General features: G+C 35.7%; 2 protein-coding genes across 3 annotated transcripts in view; one reads left to right on the forward strand and one right to left on the reverse strand.

Annotated features, from left to right (window-relative positions):
- Nucleotides 1-4,841, reverse strand: part of RSRC1 (arginine and serine rich coiled-coil 1) — a 117,640-nt gene extending 112,799 nt beyond the window's left edge. Inside the window, exons 1-3 of the mRNA XM_053459355.1 lie at nt 4,753-4,841; nt 3,489-3,677; nt 1,924-2,037 (exon numbers count right to left, since the gene is read on the reverse strand). Of these exons, the coding sequence (XP_053315330.1) occupies nt 1,924-2,037; nt 3,489-3,670 (296 nt within the window). The 5' untranslated portion in view covers nt 3,671-3,677; nt 4,753-4,841. The remainder of the gene's footprint in view (nt 1-1,923; nt 2,038-3,488; nt 3,678-4,752) is intronic.
- Nucleotides 4,842-8,570: 3,729 nt separating this feature from the next.
- On the forward strand, nt 8,571-17,738 carry SHOX2 (short stature homeobox 2). 2 transcript variants are annotated; one of them, XM_053460191.1, is made up of 5 exons: nt 8,571-9,325; nt 12,169-12,377; nt 14,204-14,261; nt 14,568-14,656; nt 15,834-17,738. In XM_053460191.1, the coding sequence occupies exons 1-5, from the start codon at nt 9,046-9,048 to the stop codon at nt 16,125-16,127; spliced, it is 930 nt and encodes a 309-aa protein (XP_053316166.1). In that variant the 5' UTR covers nt 8,571-9,045; the 3' UTR covers nt 16,128-17,738. The 2 variants fall into 2 exon arrangements, with proteins under 2 accessions (XP_053316166.1, XP_053316167.1); XM_053460192.1 differs by having other exon boundaries at nt 8,572-9,325; nt 15,870-17,738.
- The last annotated feature ends 4,603 nt before the right edge of the window (nt 17,739-22,341 follow it).

The raw sequence follows: 22,341 nt of genomic DNA on the forward strand, positions 1-22,341 counted from the left end.
AGCTCTCCATTTCTAGGCAATATTTAGGGGGGAAAAAACCTAAATATTCACTAATTATTTTCTAATGCAATATATATATATATATATATATATATATATATATATATATATATATATATATATATAATATTTATTTTACTTTTAATCAATAGAATAAAATTATATTTTGTCTCACTGCCCAGTATAATTCTCAACAAATATTTCCAATCTTCAGCTAGCCATATTTTCAAGATGAAGCCATTATTGCCATTTCCTTAAATAATATTCATACTCTGGGGCCATATTCTCCCTCATATTGAATATCATACATGTTTGTACCCAAATCCCTTTCTTCATATTCTGTCACGGTATCAATCACTGCCTCCTGTCCACTCAATCCATTTTTGATTTATCAGCCAATGTCTTTCTGGACTCCATAACTCGACCCAAAGCACTTTAACGAGACAGTGACAAATAGCCCCCCATATCACATCAACCTGTTCCACTTAGTAAACTAAGACACAGAACGCGTGACATCGCCGCATAAAGTATTCTATGCTATTCCCCAGACTGATGTATATTAATGAGGAGATGCGATTTGAAATGCTTCTTCCACATCACCATCTAATATGATCGAATTAGAAAACGGAATGATTTATTAAATTTTGCAAGGCTGAAATACTCCATTGTACCGTTCCACATGAGGGTTCGGAGGGGGAGCTGTTGCTTTCAATTTCTCTGTAGAGGACATAACAGAGTTTCACAGACAAATTATTGTCTCAAAGAGGCAAAACGTTATTAAGCAAATGCTCAATAACGCAAAACCAAATCCGTTTTTTTTTTTTAAAACCCTAATTTAATGTAAATCGTGGCTCCTTTGCGGAAATTCAGTTTGCAATCTTATTAAGTTGTATTTGCATCATCCCATCTTCCTCCAGGACAGTTTTGCATTAACAGCACTAGTGGGTATAGACACACTCAGAAACTCCAGGGTAAAGGCTTACAACATTGACAACATTGATAGCAATAATTAAATACAGAAGCAATTGAGCAATAAATATAAAACGGGTCAAATGAACATTGAGCAGGTAACGAGCAAGTCTCATTTTGTGTAAAACTGGTTAGGAAACAAAGTATTAAAAAGGGTTCATTTTTTTTAAAGTCTTCAAAAGTGTCCTCAGATGTAAGATGGATTTATGCTGATGGATTTATTTTCAGGATTTAAATTGCACCAAGTCAGATGAGTGATATTTTTGGTGGCTTTCCCTGCTTAAAAACCACTCTGAGCTGATACTTTATGGCAATGCTATTGAAATCTGTGGCAGTTTGCCTTAAAGAGACATGGCCATCCCCTTTCTGTTTCAAGTGTGGCATGACAGTAGCCAGAGCATTCCTAAACGGTTATCTTGCCATGTTGCCAAAAAAAAAGGCACACAACATTTAATAAGAGCATTTTGTAAGTATACATTTATATACCTTTAACAATTATCACACATTAACAAATTACTAATGGCACACCGAAAGCCTTTAAGATTTTTGAAATGAATGAAAAATTTATATTTTTCAATGGTTTTTGGTAAGAAAAAAATAAAACAGAAGTATGATGCTGGCATAAGTATTTGATCCCCGGACATTAATAATCGTCAAAGCTGCATTTTCTGCAGTAACAGCTTTAAGTATTTTAGGATAAGTACACGTTCAGCTTAGCACACAGTTTTGGAGTGATTTGGGCCAATTCTTGTCACCTTGCGCCAGTTTTTTTATCGGTGGGTATCAAGCTTGGTCTGGAAAAATATTATGGCAATTTATTTGAACAAAATAAGGACTTAAATAAGTTATCAAGTAATTTCAAAATTTGACACTCACCAAACTTCACAAATACAGAAGTTAATATCTATGTTATTAGATTATACAATAAAACAACAAACCGTGCAAAGAGTATACCTTGATGTTCTTGACCTGTGGACCTTGCGCGACCTGGCTTTCTCTCTTTCTCTGCTGCGACTGCGCTTCCTCCTTGAGCCGTAAGAGGAGTCACTGCTAGAACGGTGCCTGCGTCTAAAACGTTTAAAGTAATATACAGATCAATGCTTAAATTCAATACGATATTTGTCTAATTTCTCTATGCTTCACAGCTAATCTACTTTTCATTTGCATTTCCTTCAAAGGAACTTAACGGAAAAGAAGGAAGGATTTATAGACCGTTTCAAAATCAAAATAAATATTTAAAAACGTTGGAAAAATGATTTTACAACTTATGAGTCTTGATATAGCTGCGAAAATGTTAAAAACTCAACAAAATGCAATAAAAAGAGTTGAGGTTTATAGCTGTACTAACAGAAACTTGATCTAGAGCAACATAATTCAACGCTGTATGTTCAGCATTTATCTCTAACGCAAAGCAAATTCCACATGGAACCCAGGACTTTTAAGACCACTGTGGGTTTTTATCTAATAAAACAAAGTTGTTCATACTTGATGCCTAATGTTTGTTTTACAAGAAGGTATACTTGATACTTTGAATGTTCACTGCAAACTACATATAATAACGAAGAAACATGTTCTCTTTCTAACAACAGCTTAGCAAAGCAGAAACCAAACCTTATACTATATGTCATGTCACCACAAAGCCCACCTATGTTGCTACAACTCCATAGTCACATGTAATCACCTAATTAATTCATATTAAGCCCCCCTTGAGAGCTGCTTCCAGAATATAAGGCATTCTTAACCAATGCCCTGCATTAGCCAACAGGTATCTTGAAGTATCTTCCACAAGAGCGACACAGAATTACACAAACAAAAGAATGATTAACTTGTGTACGAAGGATCGATGGATGGATCCACTGGATTTTATCCCCCAGTACTATCACCGATGACACAGTGCAAGTAATATGGCTTGAATTAGATGATCCCAATCCAGCAGTATTCTCTAGCCTGCATAATAACATCAGCAAAACACATACTTATTTTAGATGGGCCATAAGCATTCAACATTTCGTTTAAACATTATGATCAAATGTTTATGATTTTTAAGATTTTTTCACCAGTGCAATACAGCTCCAATATATTTAGTTCTAAATAATGCAAACTGTGAGGACATAATCAGGATTTATGTTTAGGATGAGAGATACCACTTTTGATATAATGTTGCTAAATATTATAATACTGTAGTGAGAGCCAAAAGAAAGGGGAGAGAAAGAAATTGTGTCCTCTTTTAAGAAATGTTATTGTAACAATATCGGCATTTTGTAGCATAGTAAAGAAAGTATTACTGTTCTCTAAAATTCATACACTGTTACAGAGTGATGGTGTAGTAAGCAACTGTTTCAAATTCAGTGGTTGGAGTAATGGGTGCAGCAGTCCTTTTATTCCATAAATTGATTACATAATTAAGAGTTCTATTTTCATTGACTTGTGCAGTTCTCTCGTAAGGCCTAATAGCGTTGAAAGCTATATTGTAATTGTATTTCAATTTGCATAACTTAATATATAGTAGAACCTCCTACCTCTTGTCATGGGAGTGTGAGCTTGAATATGTCTCTTTGGAACGAGACCTAGATCTCCTTCCTGACTTTTTACGAGTGTACGACCTCCTGTCTGACGAACTGCTGGAGGAAGATCTCTTGCGATGTTTTTTCTTCTTGCGGGTCCTGGATTCCTCTTCCGAGTCTGTGGAGTGACGTCCCATTCTGTTCCTACAAAAAATATATATATTTTTGTAAATCTAACATTAACTTTATGACTGTATAATGAAAACATGTAACAAAAATTACCATCCACATGTGAAACCGTATTACTCATCCCGTCGTTGCTTATCACTCCCTCTAAAAATCTTAAATCACTCTTCACAGACTTAACTTTAGGAACATACCCTCCGCTGTCATGTTTTCACAGTAGTGATTGACTGCTTGAAGCAGCCAATCAGTGGCAGAAAACAGCACCTACTTAAATCAAGGGGGGCACTTTCCGTGCATGTGCACAAGGTTGAGTCATCACGTTATACACACCCCAGAGCTAACTGAAGACAAGTACACCGTGTGAACGCGTAACGTGTTTGGCCCAACACATCTCATGCAAGCCTAGGAGCCAGGGGACAGGGGACAGCAAAGAGGCAAATACATTGGGGCAATTCTGCTGAATGCTTCCAGGCATTTGCAAGGGGGACTACGTGAAAATATACCATACAGCTCTCATATGCATTAACTACAACACAATGGCTGGAGTGTCCCAAATATATATACATATATATATATATATATATATATATATATATATATATATATATATATATATACACACACACACACACACATTATATATACTTGTATATATGTGCGGACGGGAAGGTCAATACTTTATTTACAGTTTCTGTTTGAAATGGATACGTGGTCTTGGAAAACACTCACCTTGTGTCTGTATTTATTATAGATAACAAATATTGGCACAAGGTCCAAAGGAAAGGTACTAAATAAATTGCTTAACATAAATGTAGCCTTTTGTACCTGTATATGGAGTTCAAATTGCTGCACCCCACAATTCTAAGGGACTAATTCATTCATCCGTTATCACCCTGAGCTCTTAGACACAGGTTATCCCTTACACCGGGGGGGCTGCCCAGATTAAGCTCCCAACAAGCAAACACAGGCCTAGCTTCCCATAAACCATCGATTACAGGCTCTGACTCACTGGCAAGTACTACAACCCAGCTGAAAACTAATCAAACTTAGCTCCTCGGAGAAAACGGCAACGGTATCGCTGTACCTCACTCACCGGAAGTACCGTGTACCGGAGCAGAGGCTGCAGGGCACACACGCTCAAAGGAAAAACGCCAGACAGAAGCAATAGAAGCCAAGCGGCTGCAGCAGGCAGAGGCAATCGACTGCAGAGTAATCAATGAGAGCGGCTCTCGCAGAGACTAGTGTGCAGGAGGAATCGCTCGGGCTGGCGATCAATGCAGCGCGTATCGTATCTCATCCACATATATGCCACCCCGTTACCGCTTCATATTGCCATCATCCATGCCTACATATCGAACCAGGGTACATTATTAAATATTCATATGATCACTAGATGGTACAACACACTAACCACAGGATGGTGCAACAGGTAGATAACAGAACTGACATGGACACATCTGATCATTAGAACTTAATCCGATCACATCCTGCATTATTAGTATTGCTCTCCAGAACTATGATTTATAGTATGAATAATTATTATAATAATACACTTAGATGTATGCTAACACATTTACACACACATTCTATACACAAGTGATTTTAAGCTGTATCCATATATACACCCAGAGATCACACGTGTATACAAATCTGAATTCTAAAATCATTTACTTAATTTAAATTATTTTTTAAACTATAGTATATATATATATATATATATATATATATATATATATATATATATATATATAATGTGTGTGTCAGAATATCTATATACACTGAATATTAATACAAAAGAAGAATCACACATTTTGCGTCAGGTATACATGGTCTGTACGTACAGTAACAGCCTGTAGTTTTATATATCCGTTGATACCTCAATAAATAATTTAATAAGTAAATTATTCTTTTATTTTCCTCATTGTTGAATCCCCATTAATCTGTATACTTATATATATACCTAATGTGCATACACATATACATATTAATGTGCATAAACACATGCCAGATGGCTTCACAAAAATGCTGCGTTTATTAAACGGGTAAATTGAGAAATATTTTCTTGAAAGGGTAAAAATTATAATGGGAATTGTATATATATATATATATATATATATATATATATATATATATATATATATATATATATATATATATATATAAAAAGTGGGTCAATATTATCCTGATCACAAAAATAGTATCCTTGTTTCACAGTGAATTCCCGTTTGGCATTCACTACAATATGTCACTTTAATTTTATTTCTTTGTTTCAATGAATATATCATAGGTATAACGCCCTAAGTAAGCTTAAGATAATGTATCAGACAGGAATAGGGCTAACGGTTTCCCTGCATTTGTGAGCCTCGCGGTGACCCGTCTGCTGTGTTAGGGGCAGAGGGGCACTGGATCAGTTAGTCAATGAGCCCGAAGCAGGTTGCTGAGCAGTCTGATGTCAAGTGAATTGTGGATCACAAATAAAACAAATGATTGTTACATTTACTTTTCATAACATGCTGCTACATTTAGTGTTTAATAATTGCCATTTCACACACACACACACACACACACACACACACACATATATATATATATATATATATATATATATATATATATATTTATTTTATTTTTAATTTTTTTTTTTTTTTTTTTTTTATTATTATTATTTAACTTTTTATTTGCATATATATATACATATTTCTTAAACTAGAGCTAATATACGTAGCCACATTTTTTTTGAAATGGGCTAAAATGCATTTTTAATTAGCATAACACCAGCTCGGTTTTGTTGCGGACGACAGAGGGGTTAGAGGTGTAAAGATATTCCACTCCCACTCAGTTCTCCCACCCACGGACAGGACACAGATGGACTCGGGAAAGCTCGGCTCTGATCGGCCACTGTCGAGTAACTTATTGAAAGTGTTCAGTGTCCACACTTTGTATCAAGATGTCATTTTAACCAATAAAAGGAAATGAGATTAAGTTAAACTGTGCCTCTTATGTTGTATCTAACCTATAGCTTTAAAAAAAGAAAAAATTAAATTAATGATTTGTGTAGCTTAATATATACATAATACTGTGTTACTGTTATAAATAGTTTTGTAGAGTATGTACATATGTAGATATACGTGTGTGTACAGCGCATAAAATAAGTTAATGCTTTACCGAATATAGTTAGAGTTGTGTATATTATAAATATTGAACGCACACTTAAAAATGTAACTATAACCCTATATATATATATATGTATATATATAAATGAAAGTGAGAGATAATAAACCTTATGAAACAATAACTGCATTGTGAAATCTATAATAAATTATATATATATATTTATATATTTGTCTATATTCCTAAAAATGTATGCATATGCATAATTGTTCAGTCTTAGTGTAACTGTCATCTACATATAAGTTTAAAGTTGTGAGTAATGAAGAAATATTATCAACTTAAGTATACATGTATATATGTATATATACATATTCAGAATACATATAGAGAGCGAGAGGGTGAGTGCGTATATAATCATGAAATCATAATAATCTCGAAATTCGCATATAATTTTTTAGTCTTATTTAACAAATATAATAATAATAATAATAATAGTAGTAGTAGTAAAAATAATAACCTGTTACTGAGGTGGGTAAACATTTAATTAATAAGTTCCAATCATTACACAGAACATGAAGTCCAATCCCGAATAACTGGCATAAATACACTTCGGTGGTTTGTGATATCTGAAAAGGTCAAAAGGCAGAAAATCAATATATAAGCCTAGAGTTAAACACAATTAATAATTAATGGCTATTTTTACAAAAGCGTAAAAAGACTGAATCCTGTCATCGGGTAAATCCAGGCACTGGGAGCGGGTGGAACATACATATTAAGAACAAAATCAAAGCTCAAATTGAAATGAAAAGACAAAATCATTGTCTTCTGTCATCCCGATAGATCAAAGGTGCTTATTAACGGCAACATTTCTTCTGACATAATCAATAATGAAGTAATCATAGCTTATTGAGTCATTCTAATTCTAATCACTCGCCGGGACAATGAATCTCTGCATGGACATTCTGGATCACATTTCATTTTTAATCTTAATTCCAAATCAGACCCATCATCATATGCATTTTAACACCCACATGTTATAATGTAAGGGGCACACAAAATATATTATTACATACATACATATACATATATCGAATTCTATATAACTGTGCTGCAGAATAATTTACATACTACAGATATATGTAATAATAATATATAATATACACCCCACCTATATATAGATATGTATATATGTGTGCGTGTGGAACAATATATAATATACATATTATCTATGTATATAGATATGTAATAATGATATATAATATACATACTACCATATATATAGATATGTATATATATATAGGTAACATACTACCTATTTATTATTATTATGATTATTATTATTATTATTACTACATATTACTACATATAGTTATATAGAATTAGATTACATACAGTGACACATTTTCGTTTTAATGGAATGAATCAAACCTTTTGTATATTGCTGGTGGGGCTACATTCATTATTCACTATTAATGTAGCACGTGTACGAATTATTCTGAATGACACCAGATCCAGACTCAATCCTTTGGGGGTCTGCTGGCTGAATTTAACCCCTAACCGACTGCTTTATTTGTTCATCTCTTACCCAGTCCTTAGGGGGTTAAAGAAGCTGATGATATATTATCTATAGATCCGGAGATATTAAAGTGGGTAAATAGGATTTAACTTAAATCAACAACAGTGATACTCAACACTGACCCTGAGGTGGCAAAGGACAGGTGAAGAAGAGCCCAAGGTGTCACCCAGGGATTTGCCTCTAATGGGTGTACGGAGAAAGGCTCTTGTTCTCGTGGAATAGATTGTGGCCACTCCCCACGCAGATCCTGCCCATCTCCCGTGAGTGTGACTCTCTCAGGACACCAGGCTCACACCAAGGCTTTAAGTCAATTAATTAGGGATTCTTGTCAATCCAGGGAATGAATGGCCAATGGCACGCTGACCACAAATGATCTGGGAGCCCGTGGGCTTCCAGTGATCCTGCGCTGCTGCCGCTGCTAGGATGCTGCGAGGGAGTAAGGGGGGATTCATCCGTACTTTCAAGGGGAGGTAATTTGCTGAGAACAAGGGGCAGGCTTTGCAAAGTATAAATACTGCGACTTCAATAGCCCCAGCCTATGTGATGTGAAAGTCTTAGCGGGGCCGATTCACAGAGGTGTCTATGGAGTGAGATTGAGTGGGTTTCCTGCATCCCACAGCCCATTGATGTCTTATTATTAAGGTTTCAGGGACCCTGGAAGGAAGATCTGCCAGGTTATTAGCGGCTGCACAAGCGGCGATGGAAGAACTCACTGCTTTTGTGTCCAAATCGTTTGATCAGAAGATAAAGGAAAAAAAGGAGATGATCACTTACCGGGAAGTGCTGGAGAGCGGACCGGCCCGCGGGAAGGAGCCGGGCTGCGGCGAAGGGGCCAGAGAGGACGGGATACCCGTGGTCCGGGGTGTAGGAGGGGGTGGCGGCGGAGGAGGTGGCGGAGGAGGTACCCGATCACCGGCCCTGGAGCTCGAACTGACCGCCGACAGGATCAGGGACACGGGGAGCCCCAAACTCACAGAGGGTAACTACCAGTCCACACTATTCTATATGGACACTGCTGAGCCATAACCCGCCTTAAACACTGGCTATATATCATAACTCTAGCCTTCTTATATATATATATATATATATATATATATATATATATATATATATATATACATACAATATATATAGACCACATCGTGCATTTTCCTAATAACCTCCTTTAATTACAGTAAAGGGCCCAGACTCTACATTGTTGCTAATAAGCTTCCTTTATATACAGTATAGATTCTAGGCTGTACACTATAATTTAAAACCTAGCTATATATATGTATATATATATATATATATATATATATATATATATATATATATATATATATATATATATATACAGTACAGTATGCAGGCTGTACGTCATAGCAAAAAGTTCCTACACACAATATGTATAGCCCAGACTGTACATTATAACTCTAATTTTCCTATATAAACTATATAAGAGCACTGGATGTATACCATAACCACCCCACATATACAGTAAAAATTCCATGCTGTAACCTTCCTACACACAGTACAGAGCCCAGACTGGACACCATAACTTTTCCATATACATACTAAAGAGCTCAGTGTGTAAACCACGTATATACTGTATATAATTAAGCCTTATGTATTCATATAATTTATACGCTATATTTATAACACTACTATATATACAACAGACATTCTAAATACAATTTTACAAATCACACTGAGGATATGCGGAAATTAAAACACCATGTAAGGAATATATACTGAACGCCTCATTATTATTATTATTTTAATATATATTATACACTCTATCCATTTACCCAAAATAACAGGTAACACAGAACATATAGCATTCCATAGATCGTTATATACTAATTCTGATCAATGCATGGAGAGAGCAGTTACATTTCCCTGTATATTATCTGAACTTTATACTCAATCACTGTCCTGAGGACAAAGTAAAATCAGAGATCATGTTACAAGCAGAAGCTAAATAACCCTATAGAAGTGTCCACCATCTGTCCACAAACACCCTGTACACCCCTCTACACACTGTTTATTACAATACTATATATTATAACAATTATATATATGTAATATATCTATTTCTCGATATATCTATATTTGTATCTATATCGATATACCGTATATATTTATATAACGTTTTCATTATAGATACATTTCTCTGGAATTGTTACATGATCGCTGTCTGGAACTTTGCTACCCCATGCAGTCTGATGACATATTTTAGAAGTAATAATTGGTTAGAACGGGTATACACCTACATTAAAAATACATATATTTTATAATATAAAATATATATGATATATATGACAAAAAAACTATATTTTTTATATATAGTGTTTCTTGGCTAGGTATGGATATTAGATCTATTTTTATATAAATATATCTATGTATATATAAATCTATACACATATACACATACACAAACACACACACACACATATATATATATATATATCGTGCTTCTCTTGCATACGGGTATATTAATAAAATTAGTCTCGTGGCTATTTACATATACATTTTCCTAAGATATTTGTGTCATTATATATGATAGGCACACTATTGATAATAGAAACACACATCTAGATTTGCCTAATCAAAGAAGGGCACAGTCGGTCCATTTGAATGTCTGCAGAGGGAAGACCGTGCGGATGCAATCAATGGCTCTGTTTATTTCAGAGCTTTGTTCAAATAATAATTCGTTGGCACATCGGAACTGTGCCGGGGACAGCACCCGGAAATCATTTCCTAAACAAATCGCAGCCGCGGGTGCAGGGCAGTACAAGCCGGCAGTGCTGACACACACTGGAACACGGCACGTGGCACAGCCCTATTCACAGCACAGCTCCAACGCCACTGCACTCGCTCCCACCCTACACCGCAGGCAGCTGATACATTGTGACACACACACACTGACAAATGCATTCGTTAGTAATTGTGCATTTAACCCTTGCTGTGCCATGCTACTCTTTTGTGTTGTCTGTATTTTTCGTTACATTTTGAGACAGAGAGGGCAAATCAATGTGTAGCAGGCCTGTTTAGTGATGGTTAAGAGTTAACACGTGTTAGGAGCAAATTGGATTGATTTTGCCTTTGCTTGGGGAAGGGGCGTCTAAGTGGTGGTTAGCTGGACACATTAAAACCCCAAGAGGAAACCCTTGCCAGGCATTCGGCTGCAGAGCTGGAATTCAGATCCTTGTAGTCCTAGCGGTTTGGGGTATTAACAGTGCTAGTGTTATGATCATGTTCTGTATAGGATGAGGTTGTAAGAAGTCAACAATGGTTGACATTTTTAATTGATGTTTGTGTTCTGTGAATGCAGAGAGAAAAGTAATTATTAGTAGCAAGAATTCATGCCATTTAAATATAATTACAATAGATATAGATATATAAATAGATATAGATAGATAATTATAGACAGATATATATATATATAAATACATATAGATATATAAATAGATAGGTAGATAGATAGATAGATAGATAGATAGATAGATAGATAGATAGATAGAGAGATAGAGCGATAGATAGATAGATAGATAGATAGATAGATAGATAGATAGATAGATAGATAGATAGATAGATAGATAGATAGATAGATAGGATTGTGGTATATGATCAGTTGTATCTATGGATGTGAGACAGTATATAAATCTATGGATGTGAGACAGTATAGAAATCTATAGATGTGTGACAACAAAGAAATCTATGTGTGTTTGACAGTATAGAAATCTATAGGTGTGAGACAGTATAGAAATACATACATTTACATATGAGTGGGTGCTCTCTGTATAGGTGATGAATGACTCTCCTCTGCTTTCTGATCAGTGTCTCCTGAAATGAAGGAGCGGAAGGAAGACATGAAAGTTCTGGAGGATGAGGGACAGACCAAAATCAAGCAGAGAAGGAGCCGGACTAACTTCACCCTGGAGCAGCTGAACGAGCTGGAGAGGCTGTTCGATGAGACCCACTACCCTGATGCCTTCATGCGGGAAGAGCTCAGCCAGAGGCTGGGACTGTCAGAGGCCAGAGTCCAGGTACTGCGCGGCAGCCTATGAGGGCACTATTCTTAGCAATACTTAATATTGTCAGTAGTATTATCTTTACTCATTTATTTTTCATGAAATGTAATTTACTTCTTCTTCTTCTTCTTATTATTATTACTATTATTATTATTATTGTGATTATTATTATTACTAATTTAATTTTAGTTTAATGTCTTTTATTATTACTACTACTACTACTACTTATGATAATAATAAAAATACTAGGGGTCCACCACATGCCAGCGGTGGACTTTCTGTCCCCCCTGCGTCTAAATCACTAAATATATCGCTGAGAGCCATGATAAACCGAACTAGCTAAATGGGATCAGATAATTCTGGAGACGCTAATATTTCTTTGTATAATTTCATATATATATATATATATACTGCAGTATTTATAGGAAGCCCCTGAATTTATATCAGGTAGAAATGAATCTATGATTGTGTTCATTCCACAAAACAGAAAAGGGGGATTTTTTATTTTTAAAGCACACACTGAACCAAAATCGGGTTGGAATTCACATTTTGTCAAATTAATAATTAACATGAAATCCAACTGAAAAAAATATTTATGAACTATGAATCGATTTCATTTATATATTATTAACACATTATATAAATATATATTTTTTAAACAATACGTTTTTAGATCACGTGTTTTAAAATAAATGACTGCTCTGTGTTATGATTGACTATTTTGTCAAATTCAGAATTACATTAAAAATAGTGTGGCGTGTGGGTGCAGATGGATGAACATTATTCTATAAAATTAGAAAGAAAATGTGTTATTTTTATTTGTCATAATAATAGAACACATCTCAGCATCTGTTACAAAGTATCTCTGAAACAGGGATCCAGACCCTGGATCTTTGTCATTCTAGAATCACCATCTGCACTACAATTTGTCTGGAATTCTTGAGGGATTTCTATAAATTTAGCTTTGAGACCAAAAGAGAGTAGAGAGTTTGAACAAAAGTAATGCAAGAATGTGTGATTTGATGGAGCTTTCCACCAATTGTACAGTGCTGCGTAAAAGGATGGCGCTATATAAATAATAATAATATAGCTTGGGAAAGCCAAGAATATTCCCAATTCTGGTTTACAAAACAATTTCAGGATATGTGGACATGCATTATTAATACCTGCATTTTATTTGTATGCAAATATTATTATTATTTATTTAGCGGTATCATATTCTGCAGATAATTATCACAGATTCGATCATTTGACTACTAACGAATGCATGTTTTAATTATTACCACACTAACTATATTTAAATACATTTAACCTTTTCATGAAGGGACACTTAAAAAATATATATTTTGAATATCAATAAAAAATTAGGAAATACGTTTTTTTTTTGCGATTTGGAATAAATTGTCATTAATTGTCATGTATTTTTGTGAAAACATTGTCGGTATGAGATGTAGATAAGGGAGCTCATGGCATTAGCAGAATAATGAGACAATTATGCGGCTTCAGTGTTATTGTCTAATTCACAGAGGAACAGGCAAAGTGGAAATTTCTTTGTAGTAATGCTTTTATGGCGTGTAATTATCCCAAAATCCTACTAATTAAATGCCTTTGTCTGTTAATGTCACTAGTTTAATAAGAGATAAATAAGTGTGTGTGTATATATATATATATATATATATATATATATATATATATATTGTGTCAACCAAATATAAAGGCGCTGCTTTTAATAATTACTTATGTTAAAAAATATTAAATATTAATATATCAAAAAATAGTTAATATGTTTTTGATGTCATCATTATATGTTGTAATTTACTGGGGATTTTTCTTTTATGTAGGTTTGGTTTCAAAACAGAAGAGCAAAATGCAGAAAGCAAGAGAACCAGCTTCATAAAGGTATTACTTTTTATTAGAGAATCTCGAGAAACAGAACGAATAAATTGATGATTATTAAGCCGGAGAAAAGAAAGTTACATCATATCGATTCTTTTTAAAGAGGGGTGGATATTTACCCGCACAAAGCGTAACCTCTTTGCAATCACTTGTGGTTTGGCATAGCAGGTGTTAACAATATTATTATTATTATCATTATTATTCGATCGCTGCCCATGTTCCAGACACCAGGGCAGTTATCCAGCACAGCCGGGGTAAGAGCACGAGTTGCCCCTGCCTTACTGATCTCAATGTGTGTAATGTCTGCAGGGGTCCTGATAGGAGCTGGGAGCCAGTTTGAAGCATGTCGTGTAGCACCTTATGTCAACGTGGGAGCCCTGAGGATGCCATTCCAGCAGGCAAGTAGTCCACTTCACGAGTTAAATCCCCTTTTGTATTGTGATACCCGTCAGAGCTAGTAGAACCCTTGTTATCAAACAGACCTACATGCGAGTTAAATGAGAGAAGGTCTGCTAAGTTAATACGGTGTTTATTTAATGGCTGCAGTCAAAGCAACGCCGGTTAATAATTAATCAGCGAATACTCTCTGTACATGCTGCTCATTTAGAGCATGACATCATGCTGCTCATTTAGAGAGTATGACGTCACCTCATCCCTTCCCATAGAAGCTCTGCGGTCAGACAGCGTATCCTATCTTCATAATCAGGGCAAAATAGGGATCCAGGTCTCCACGAACATTGCTCCAAGGTAGCTTAACTAAAAGCATCTCCAAAATAGCACATTGTATCAAATATTAAATATCCCTAGATAACATTCAGGCTCTGATATTGTTAAAAAATATGCTTTATATTTTTTTAAGCTTCTAGGCTAACAAGATTATGCATAGATAGGAAAGGGGTATTTATTTTTCATGTGATATATATATATATATATATATATATATAGATGTATATTTTATTTAGACTGTTCTACGTATTCAATTACTATATCACTATATGTAACACTTTAACTGCAGGATATGGAGAATATAAATCCAGATTTTATTAATATATCAAACCCACTTTGTAAATATATATAAAAAATATAGCTGATGAGAAATAATTGGTGATCAACTCAATTATGAGACACCCTCGCTCCATGGCACTGAAATGGTAGGTAGATCGTTTAAGTATTATTTATAGACTTGGATGAGCTGAGGAACCTTGAGTGCTGGACAGATCTAAAATCAGAAATACTCCTTAAAATAGGGAAATGAAGATTTTTAATTTAAAGTCACAGATAGCTAACCAGAAGAGTTGGTCTGATCACATCTTCCACCCAGGACTCCACATTAAATAAAGAGAAAATCATCTACATCAACAGATTGCATTATTAAAAAATAAATAAATAAAAATAACAAATAAATAAAAATAATAAATAAATAAAATAATAATAATAATAAAAACAATGAAAGAAATGAGTAATCCTGAAATGTGTAGGGTGTGTAACCCCCCTAGTTTTCGGTTGTGTTAATGCTTTGTTGTTTTGTTTTTCTCCTCCTGATTGCACTTGCTTGCCTGCAATACTATTTTTTAGGATAGTCATTGCAACGTGCCCTCCTTGTCCTTCCAGGTGCAGGCACAGTTGCAGCTGGACAGCGCGGTTGCACATGCGCACCACCACCTCCATCCTCACCTGACCGCACACGCCCCCTACATGATGTTCCCGGCCCCGCCCTTCGGCCTCCCTCTGGCGACCCTGGCTGCGGAGACGGCTACGGCCGCGTCTGTCGTGGCCGCGGCCGCTGCCGCCAAAACTACCAGCAAGAACTCCAGCATTGCAGACCTCAGACTGAAAGCCAAAAAACACGCAGCTGCCCTGGGACTGTGACTGGCAGCCCCGGGGCCCTCAGCAAGCAGGGCCCTACAGACTTTATCCCAAGCCTTTTATTTATGGTCTGCAGTCTCCAACTCAAACCAAATCCCTCACAGATATTTTCCTGAAACCCAGGAGGAATCCAAAAAATAATTAATAAAAAAAAAACACTGGCTGAAGAGAACTGCGCAGTCTAGACTCTTGAGACCCTGGCTCCTCTGGTCTGGGATGTTGGTCCAACAAATGGTCTCACTACCTAAGAGGGTTTTTTTTTGGCCACAAACTCTCTTTAATAAAGGACACACTACAGAGGAAAAAACACTTTCATTATATTTGCTAAATAATCTATGAATTATGGATTTTTTTATGCCAACATGTGTGAGCAATGGGGGTGGGAACCCTTTTTTGTACTGTGGAACTTTAAAAAGAGAAGAGCAAAAAATCCAGAAAAGAATGGATACAGACATACCAGGGGGGGAAAAGGACTCTTTTGTGCAAAGTTCACTTTAATAAAAAAAAGAAAGAAATTTGGCAAGCGAGGCGGGCCTCCTTGCACCTTATCTTCTGGATTCTCAGATCGATCTGGAAGAATGACTAATAATAATTAAAAAAAAAGACAAAGAAGGCAATTTCTCTGCTCATCACAAATGTACAGATGTGACATGTCCCTGGTTTGCATGTTCTAGCCATGTTCTCGTTTTTTGAAATTCACACTTCATCCTCACCGTTATTAGAAATACATTTGGGAAGAAAGGAGTATTGTGATAGAGTTTTCCCCAGGAAACAGCACAAAAATATGCTAGAAATATAATAATAATAACAGGAGGCCCTTTTAATCATCTTGGGGCCATTGGGTGTGTATTGGATTACCTGTAAGGTATGGATCACCCCTCTGGGCTTCAAATGGTTAAAAAGATCTTGTGCTATTCTTTCTGCATTAGCCAATAACATGAATACTGAATTGAAGCATCCGATTGGTCCGCTTGATCCCGGACCTGACGTGTCCTGTATTAAAGCTGATATTTAATGCACAGATCATGCTAGCCGTTGGCTACGTGTAAAATATGTTAATACACATGAACAAAGTTTATTTTGGTTACATTGTGAAATGGATAGTTAACGGTTAGAATTTTGGTTTCCTAAAAGGTGTATTCTATTCAAGTATCTTGTGACCTTTATTTTGAATACATATAGATATTTAATGTGGGGCGGGGGGATGCCGAAGTGGAAATTTTATCATTACAGTTTGCCAGCAAACTTGATTTCTGGAAATTTGGTTTTGGAAATAAGGGAAATATGCTCTTCTATAAAATGAACTTTGATGGGTGGGCTTTGTATTGATTTGTTCTCCATGAAAACAAGTCATTTATATATATATATATATATATATGCCATTTTTTTCAGTGTGCTTTTAAGTTATTCTAAAAATCCTTTGTATGTTATTGCGGCATTACATTTTGATGTTGGTACAATATATTTTAAAATCACTCAGGTTCATTTCATCTTTGCAAAACCACTTCCTTTATTATTTATTATTATAATAATAATTATTATATTTTATTTATATAGCACCAACAATTTACACAGCGCTTCTTATAGTGCATACATTGAAAGGGTATGACAAAACTAGAACTGACAGACTAAGACAAACCGATATATTAGGTAAAGAAGACCCGGCTCATAAGCTTAGACTCTGGAGGTGATGGGACGTAGAGAAACATAAAGTATGGAGAAAGAGGGAGATGGTATCATTTAAAATCCACATGCCAAAAATGAATCAACGCAGCGTACGTTAATTCCCGGGTCTAAGTTACCGATACAGATCATATTACCGATGATTTCATTATGTGCATTGTTCAGCGCTGTGGAATATGATGGCGCTATATAAATCAATTAATAATAATGATAATGTCCCTGGGATGACATTGAAGTAATAGGATAGAGTGTTTTTGTTTACTTTGCTATCAGGCATGATAATTTATTAAAATAATAATCCTTTGCTACTTTGGTATGATTCTAAAACCACAAACGTTCCTTTACTGCTGCCGAAATATGCACTTGGCAACGTGCAGTCTAGCACTCAAGAGTTTGCTTCTCGAACCATGCAATATGTAACTGGAAGACACAACAGAAGGAAAGCAAATATAATACAGCTAAAATGGTTATTTTTAGAAAGTCAGCCGAGATCTACAACTAAACCGCTGATACAAGCATAAAATGTATCTGATTCACACTTTCTGATAATTTTCTTGTAAATAATGTACTTTTTTTTGGAGCGGGGGAATGAAAAAGGTTAAAATGAAAAATTAAATAGTCCTGTATAATGTATATGTTCACACATCCCTGCAGACTTGAAAAGTTTAGTGTTGGCCATCGAAGAGTTAAAGTGACAAATTGTGAAGAAGAGATACATGGAGCACCCCCCCTCCCAAACTCAGCAACAGCAAGTCTTGCGTGTTAACCATCATTTGAGAGAGTTTGTGCCACTTGATAAAGACCGTCTAGCTGGCGAAGCGGGTGTCACAATACTATACTAGCCATAGCCATATAGCTGGGTCCAGACCACATACCGCACCTGCAAACGAATAAAGCCCAACCGTGAACGGTGATTAATCTCAGTGAAATGATCTAATTTATGATGTATCAATACAGCAAGGGAATTTAAACATGCCTGGGATAGGCATAAAGCTATCCTGAATCTACGACAAGACCAAGGACTGATTAACGCCAGGAAAATTGGGCAAACTAGATGGGCTTATCTGCAGTCAAGTTCTATGTTTCAATACTTTTGACTTGTTTGAAATCTGGCTCAGGTAAAAAACAATTTTATAAACAATGGCACTCCAGTTTTCTCCATAAGTATATGATGCTATTGAGTTATTTTACAATGTCCTGCTTCTTTAAATTTGGCAAAACTTAACTCATGGCTAATGCTCAGAAGTAATGGTTAATTGTGGCATCATCGAACATTAAAATGCTAATCATTATAGTTTAGGTATTTTTTTTTATTAGAATAAAGAGCTGTTTTGCTATTTGAATTTAAAGGGCATTATCATACGCCTGTGTTCTATATTCAATTTTAGAATTTTATCTAAAACTATTTATATTAAAAAAAAAGTGAAATAAAAAATGTAAAATTATTTATAAAATGTAAAATTATTTATTCCATTTAACTCTGAAAAGTTACGGCAACTTTTTTTTCAGAAGGAGTTAAAAAGCATAGGAATCAGAGCAAATGTTTTATGTTCCATGTTAGACCTGCACGTTATAAAACATTTTAATCGTTAAATGGATAAAGGATGATATCACTGAAATTCTGTAAGAAAATCTAAGAATATAAAAGTCAACCACTAAGTACTGCAAATCTAGGCAAATGACTAAAAATGTCGTTATTATTATTATTTTTTTAACCAGCTTTGGTTTTAATTATTTGAAGTGACAACAATTGAAATCATAGTGATCCCCCTCGGGTCAGTGTTACTGCTTATCATGACCTAGCATTTGATTATTATTAAATACGTTCTATTTAACAGTAATTCAACCGCCAATCAATTCTGATTTAATATTGTTCATTCTTGAAAGCAAGATTCCAAACGTATGCTGGAAGGAAGATCTTTTGCCCGCTAAAACCAGTTGATTGCAGCTGTTTAGCAGGCTTAAAGTGATTCATTTATGCCGGCGCTGTGATAAATCTAGCTGGGCTGAGTTACATACATCTTACTGGAGGCATTTCTCAGAAATACATACATGATGAAATATCCACATTGTGCAGCGAGGACAGCCTGGAACCACTGTCAGTCTTTTCATTACCACATCATCTGAAATGATCAATTCCCTTCATCCATAAAAAAAACAACCAATGCTTTTATTTGCAGGATTCCAAGCATTCATATCTATTTCTTTTAATTATTTCATCAACTATAGCTGAAATACTTCTACTTTAGAGACGGAACATATTGTATGATATAAAATACCAAAGTTTTTTTTCTTTATTTTTTTATATTCTGTCTGTGAGCTTTAGAGCCTAATAAGTGCAAAGAACTATAGTGTATACTTATATAATCTAAATATTATAGACATTTAAGGTTTGGCATGCTATATATACATTATGCCGAGTTACATATTATTGTGTGCCAACCCATATCCACCCAATGCCAGATTTCCTCAAAGTCATGCAAAGGATAGTTAGGTCTAACTTTTTATTTATCATTTTATGCCAATTGTAGCCTGTCCTGAAAAGTTCTATTGATATTTGAACATATTCCCAAAATAATGAATTAAAGAATTAGAGGGAAAACAAAAAAAGGAAACGCACAGAGAAATTATAATTTGTAAGTTATCAGGACAGATGTACTTCCAGTTCAAGCAAAAAGATCCCGCACTTCAGGAGTGTGACAACCATATTTTATTACACCGTCACAGATATGCGACAAGACTCTTGAAATATTAACCCTTTAATAGCCCATCATGAAGATTCTATGTAGTGTTATATGTGTCAACTAAAAGGCTCTAACACGGGTCCTCATGACTTTATTTAAATATACGGTTAATTGAGCCACCTACTTTCAAGCAGGGATTTCAATGATACCGGTAGAAAAAGCACCAACTGGGAGAATCTGCTCCTTCATCCTGAGACCCTGACATCGGGGCAAAAACCCAGAGACCCAGGTGTGACTATTTTGGCACACACACAGCCTTTTGGAAGCTGCAGCGCTGGGTCGTCTTGTTTTCTCAGATACTGGTAGAGGGAGGCGCTTTTGATCTGTGTCACACACTCACTTATTGTGTGCGTCCTATCCCACTAGATATTTATAGTAATTCTAGTTCTGCCAGAGTACCCACAGAGAAGGGAGGGATGTTAATGCTGATTTTCTCCAACTTGCAGCTTTAGCTTCCATTTTATATAAAACCACTCCATTTACAGTTAATAGATCTTTATACCAACAAACAATCATTTCATGCATTTATAGAATATGTTCATTTACAATAAATTTAGTGATACAAACGTTAAAATGTACCAGTGTAATGCACTGAGTAGACTGTGGAGATTAGCAATCAATATACATTAGATAACCGATATGTAAATTAAAATTTTATTCGAAAATAAATTAACTCCAACTACTGACAGAAAACTATTTTTTCTACATTTTTTCACAGCAAGGCTAAACAACCAATCATACTCCAGCTGGTGTGGACTACATTTCCCAAAGCTCCTAGCAAGCAACTCACAACACCCATACTTATGATTGCGAGGGCAATTTTTTAGGAAACCTAGTGATTTGGGGTTTGGATGTTAAAATACTTAAATGGATAAGGCAATCGTTGAGTGGCAGGAAGCAAAAGGTTGTAGTTAATGGTGTATATTCAGAAGAGGGTCTTGTTACCTGATGGATCCTTACTGGGACCCGTAGTTTTTAATATTTTTATTACCGATATTACAGAAGGTCTTTATTGCATGGTAATGTCTTGTAGGGTAGATGTTCCTCGTGGAACAAGCTAAATGGCAAATTATTTAAGTAAATTTGAAAAATGGTCGAGATTGTGGCAGCTGCAGTTTGATGTTGGTAAATTTCAAGTAATGCACTTAGGACATAAAAATTCCAAAGTAGAATATAACATAGGGGACGCTGTTCTGTCATTGACAAAAGAAGAGAGGGACTGAAGAGTAATTATTTCTGAGAATTAAATGTAAGCAGGCAATGCAAAATAGTTTTGCAAAATAGCAAGCAGGGTGCTGGGTTGTATAGCTAGATGCACCAGTAGCAGGAAGAAGAAGGTGGTTCTGCAAACTAACAGATCTCTGGTCTGACCAGGGGCATGCAAAGGAGGATGCAGTGGGCGCACTAACGCTCAATTTGGAATGGTATACTCCAGAACCCGCATCCACAATGGGTTAGGTGAGGAAAATCATAAGATCTCCCTTCACCTCCCTACTGTGATGCAGAAGTGCCAGTCTAGGAGGCCGCGGCAGATTCCGCATGAGTGTAGCAGAAGAGCTTGATATGATATCACCTTCCGACCTGAACCACACCGATTCAGGTCGGAAGGGCCCTTTCTAAACTATTTCTAAACTCGGCACGGGGAGACAGGAACGTTTCAGGGTCACATGACCTCACAGTGTGTGAGCAGCCGTAGATGAAGCTGCAGGACCGGTGATAGGTAAGCGGGGGCGGGATGTATGTATATGTGTTTATATATGTATGTATGTAAGCATGGATGTGTACTTGTG

This window comes from Spea bombifrons, chromosome 3, assembly GCF_027358695.1.
Source record: "Spea bombifrons isolate aSpeBom1 chromosome 3, aSpeBom1.2.pri, whole genome shotgun sequence".
NCBI lineage: Eukaryota > Metazoa > Chordata > Amphibia > Anura > Pelobatidae > Spea > Spea bombifrons.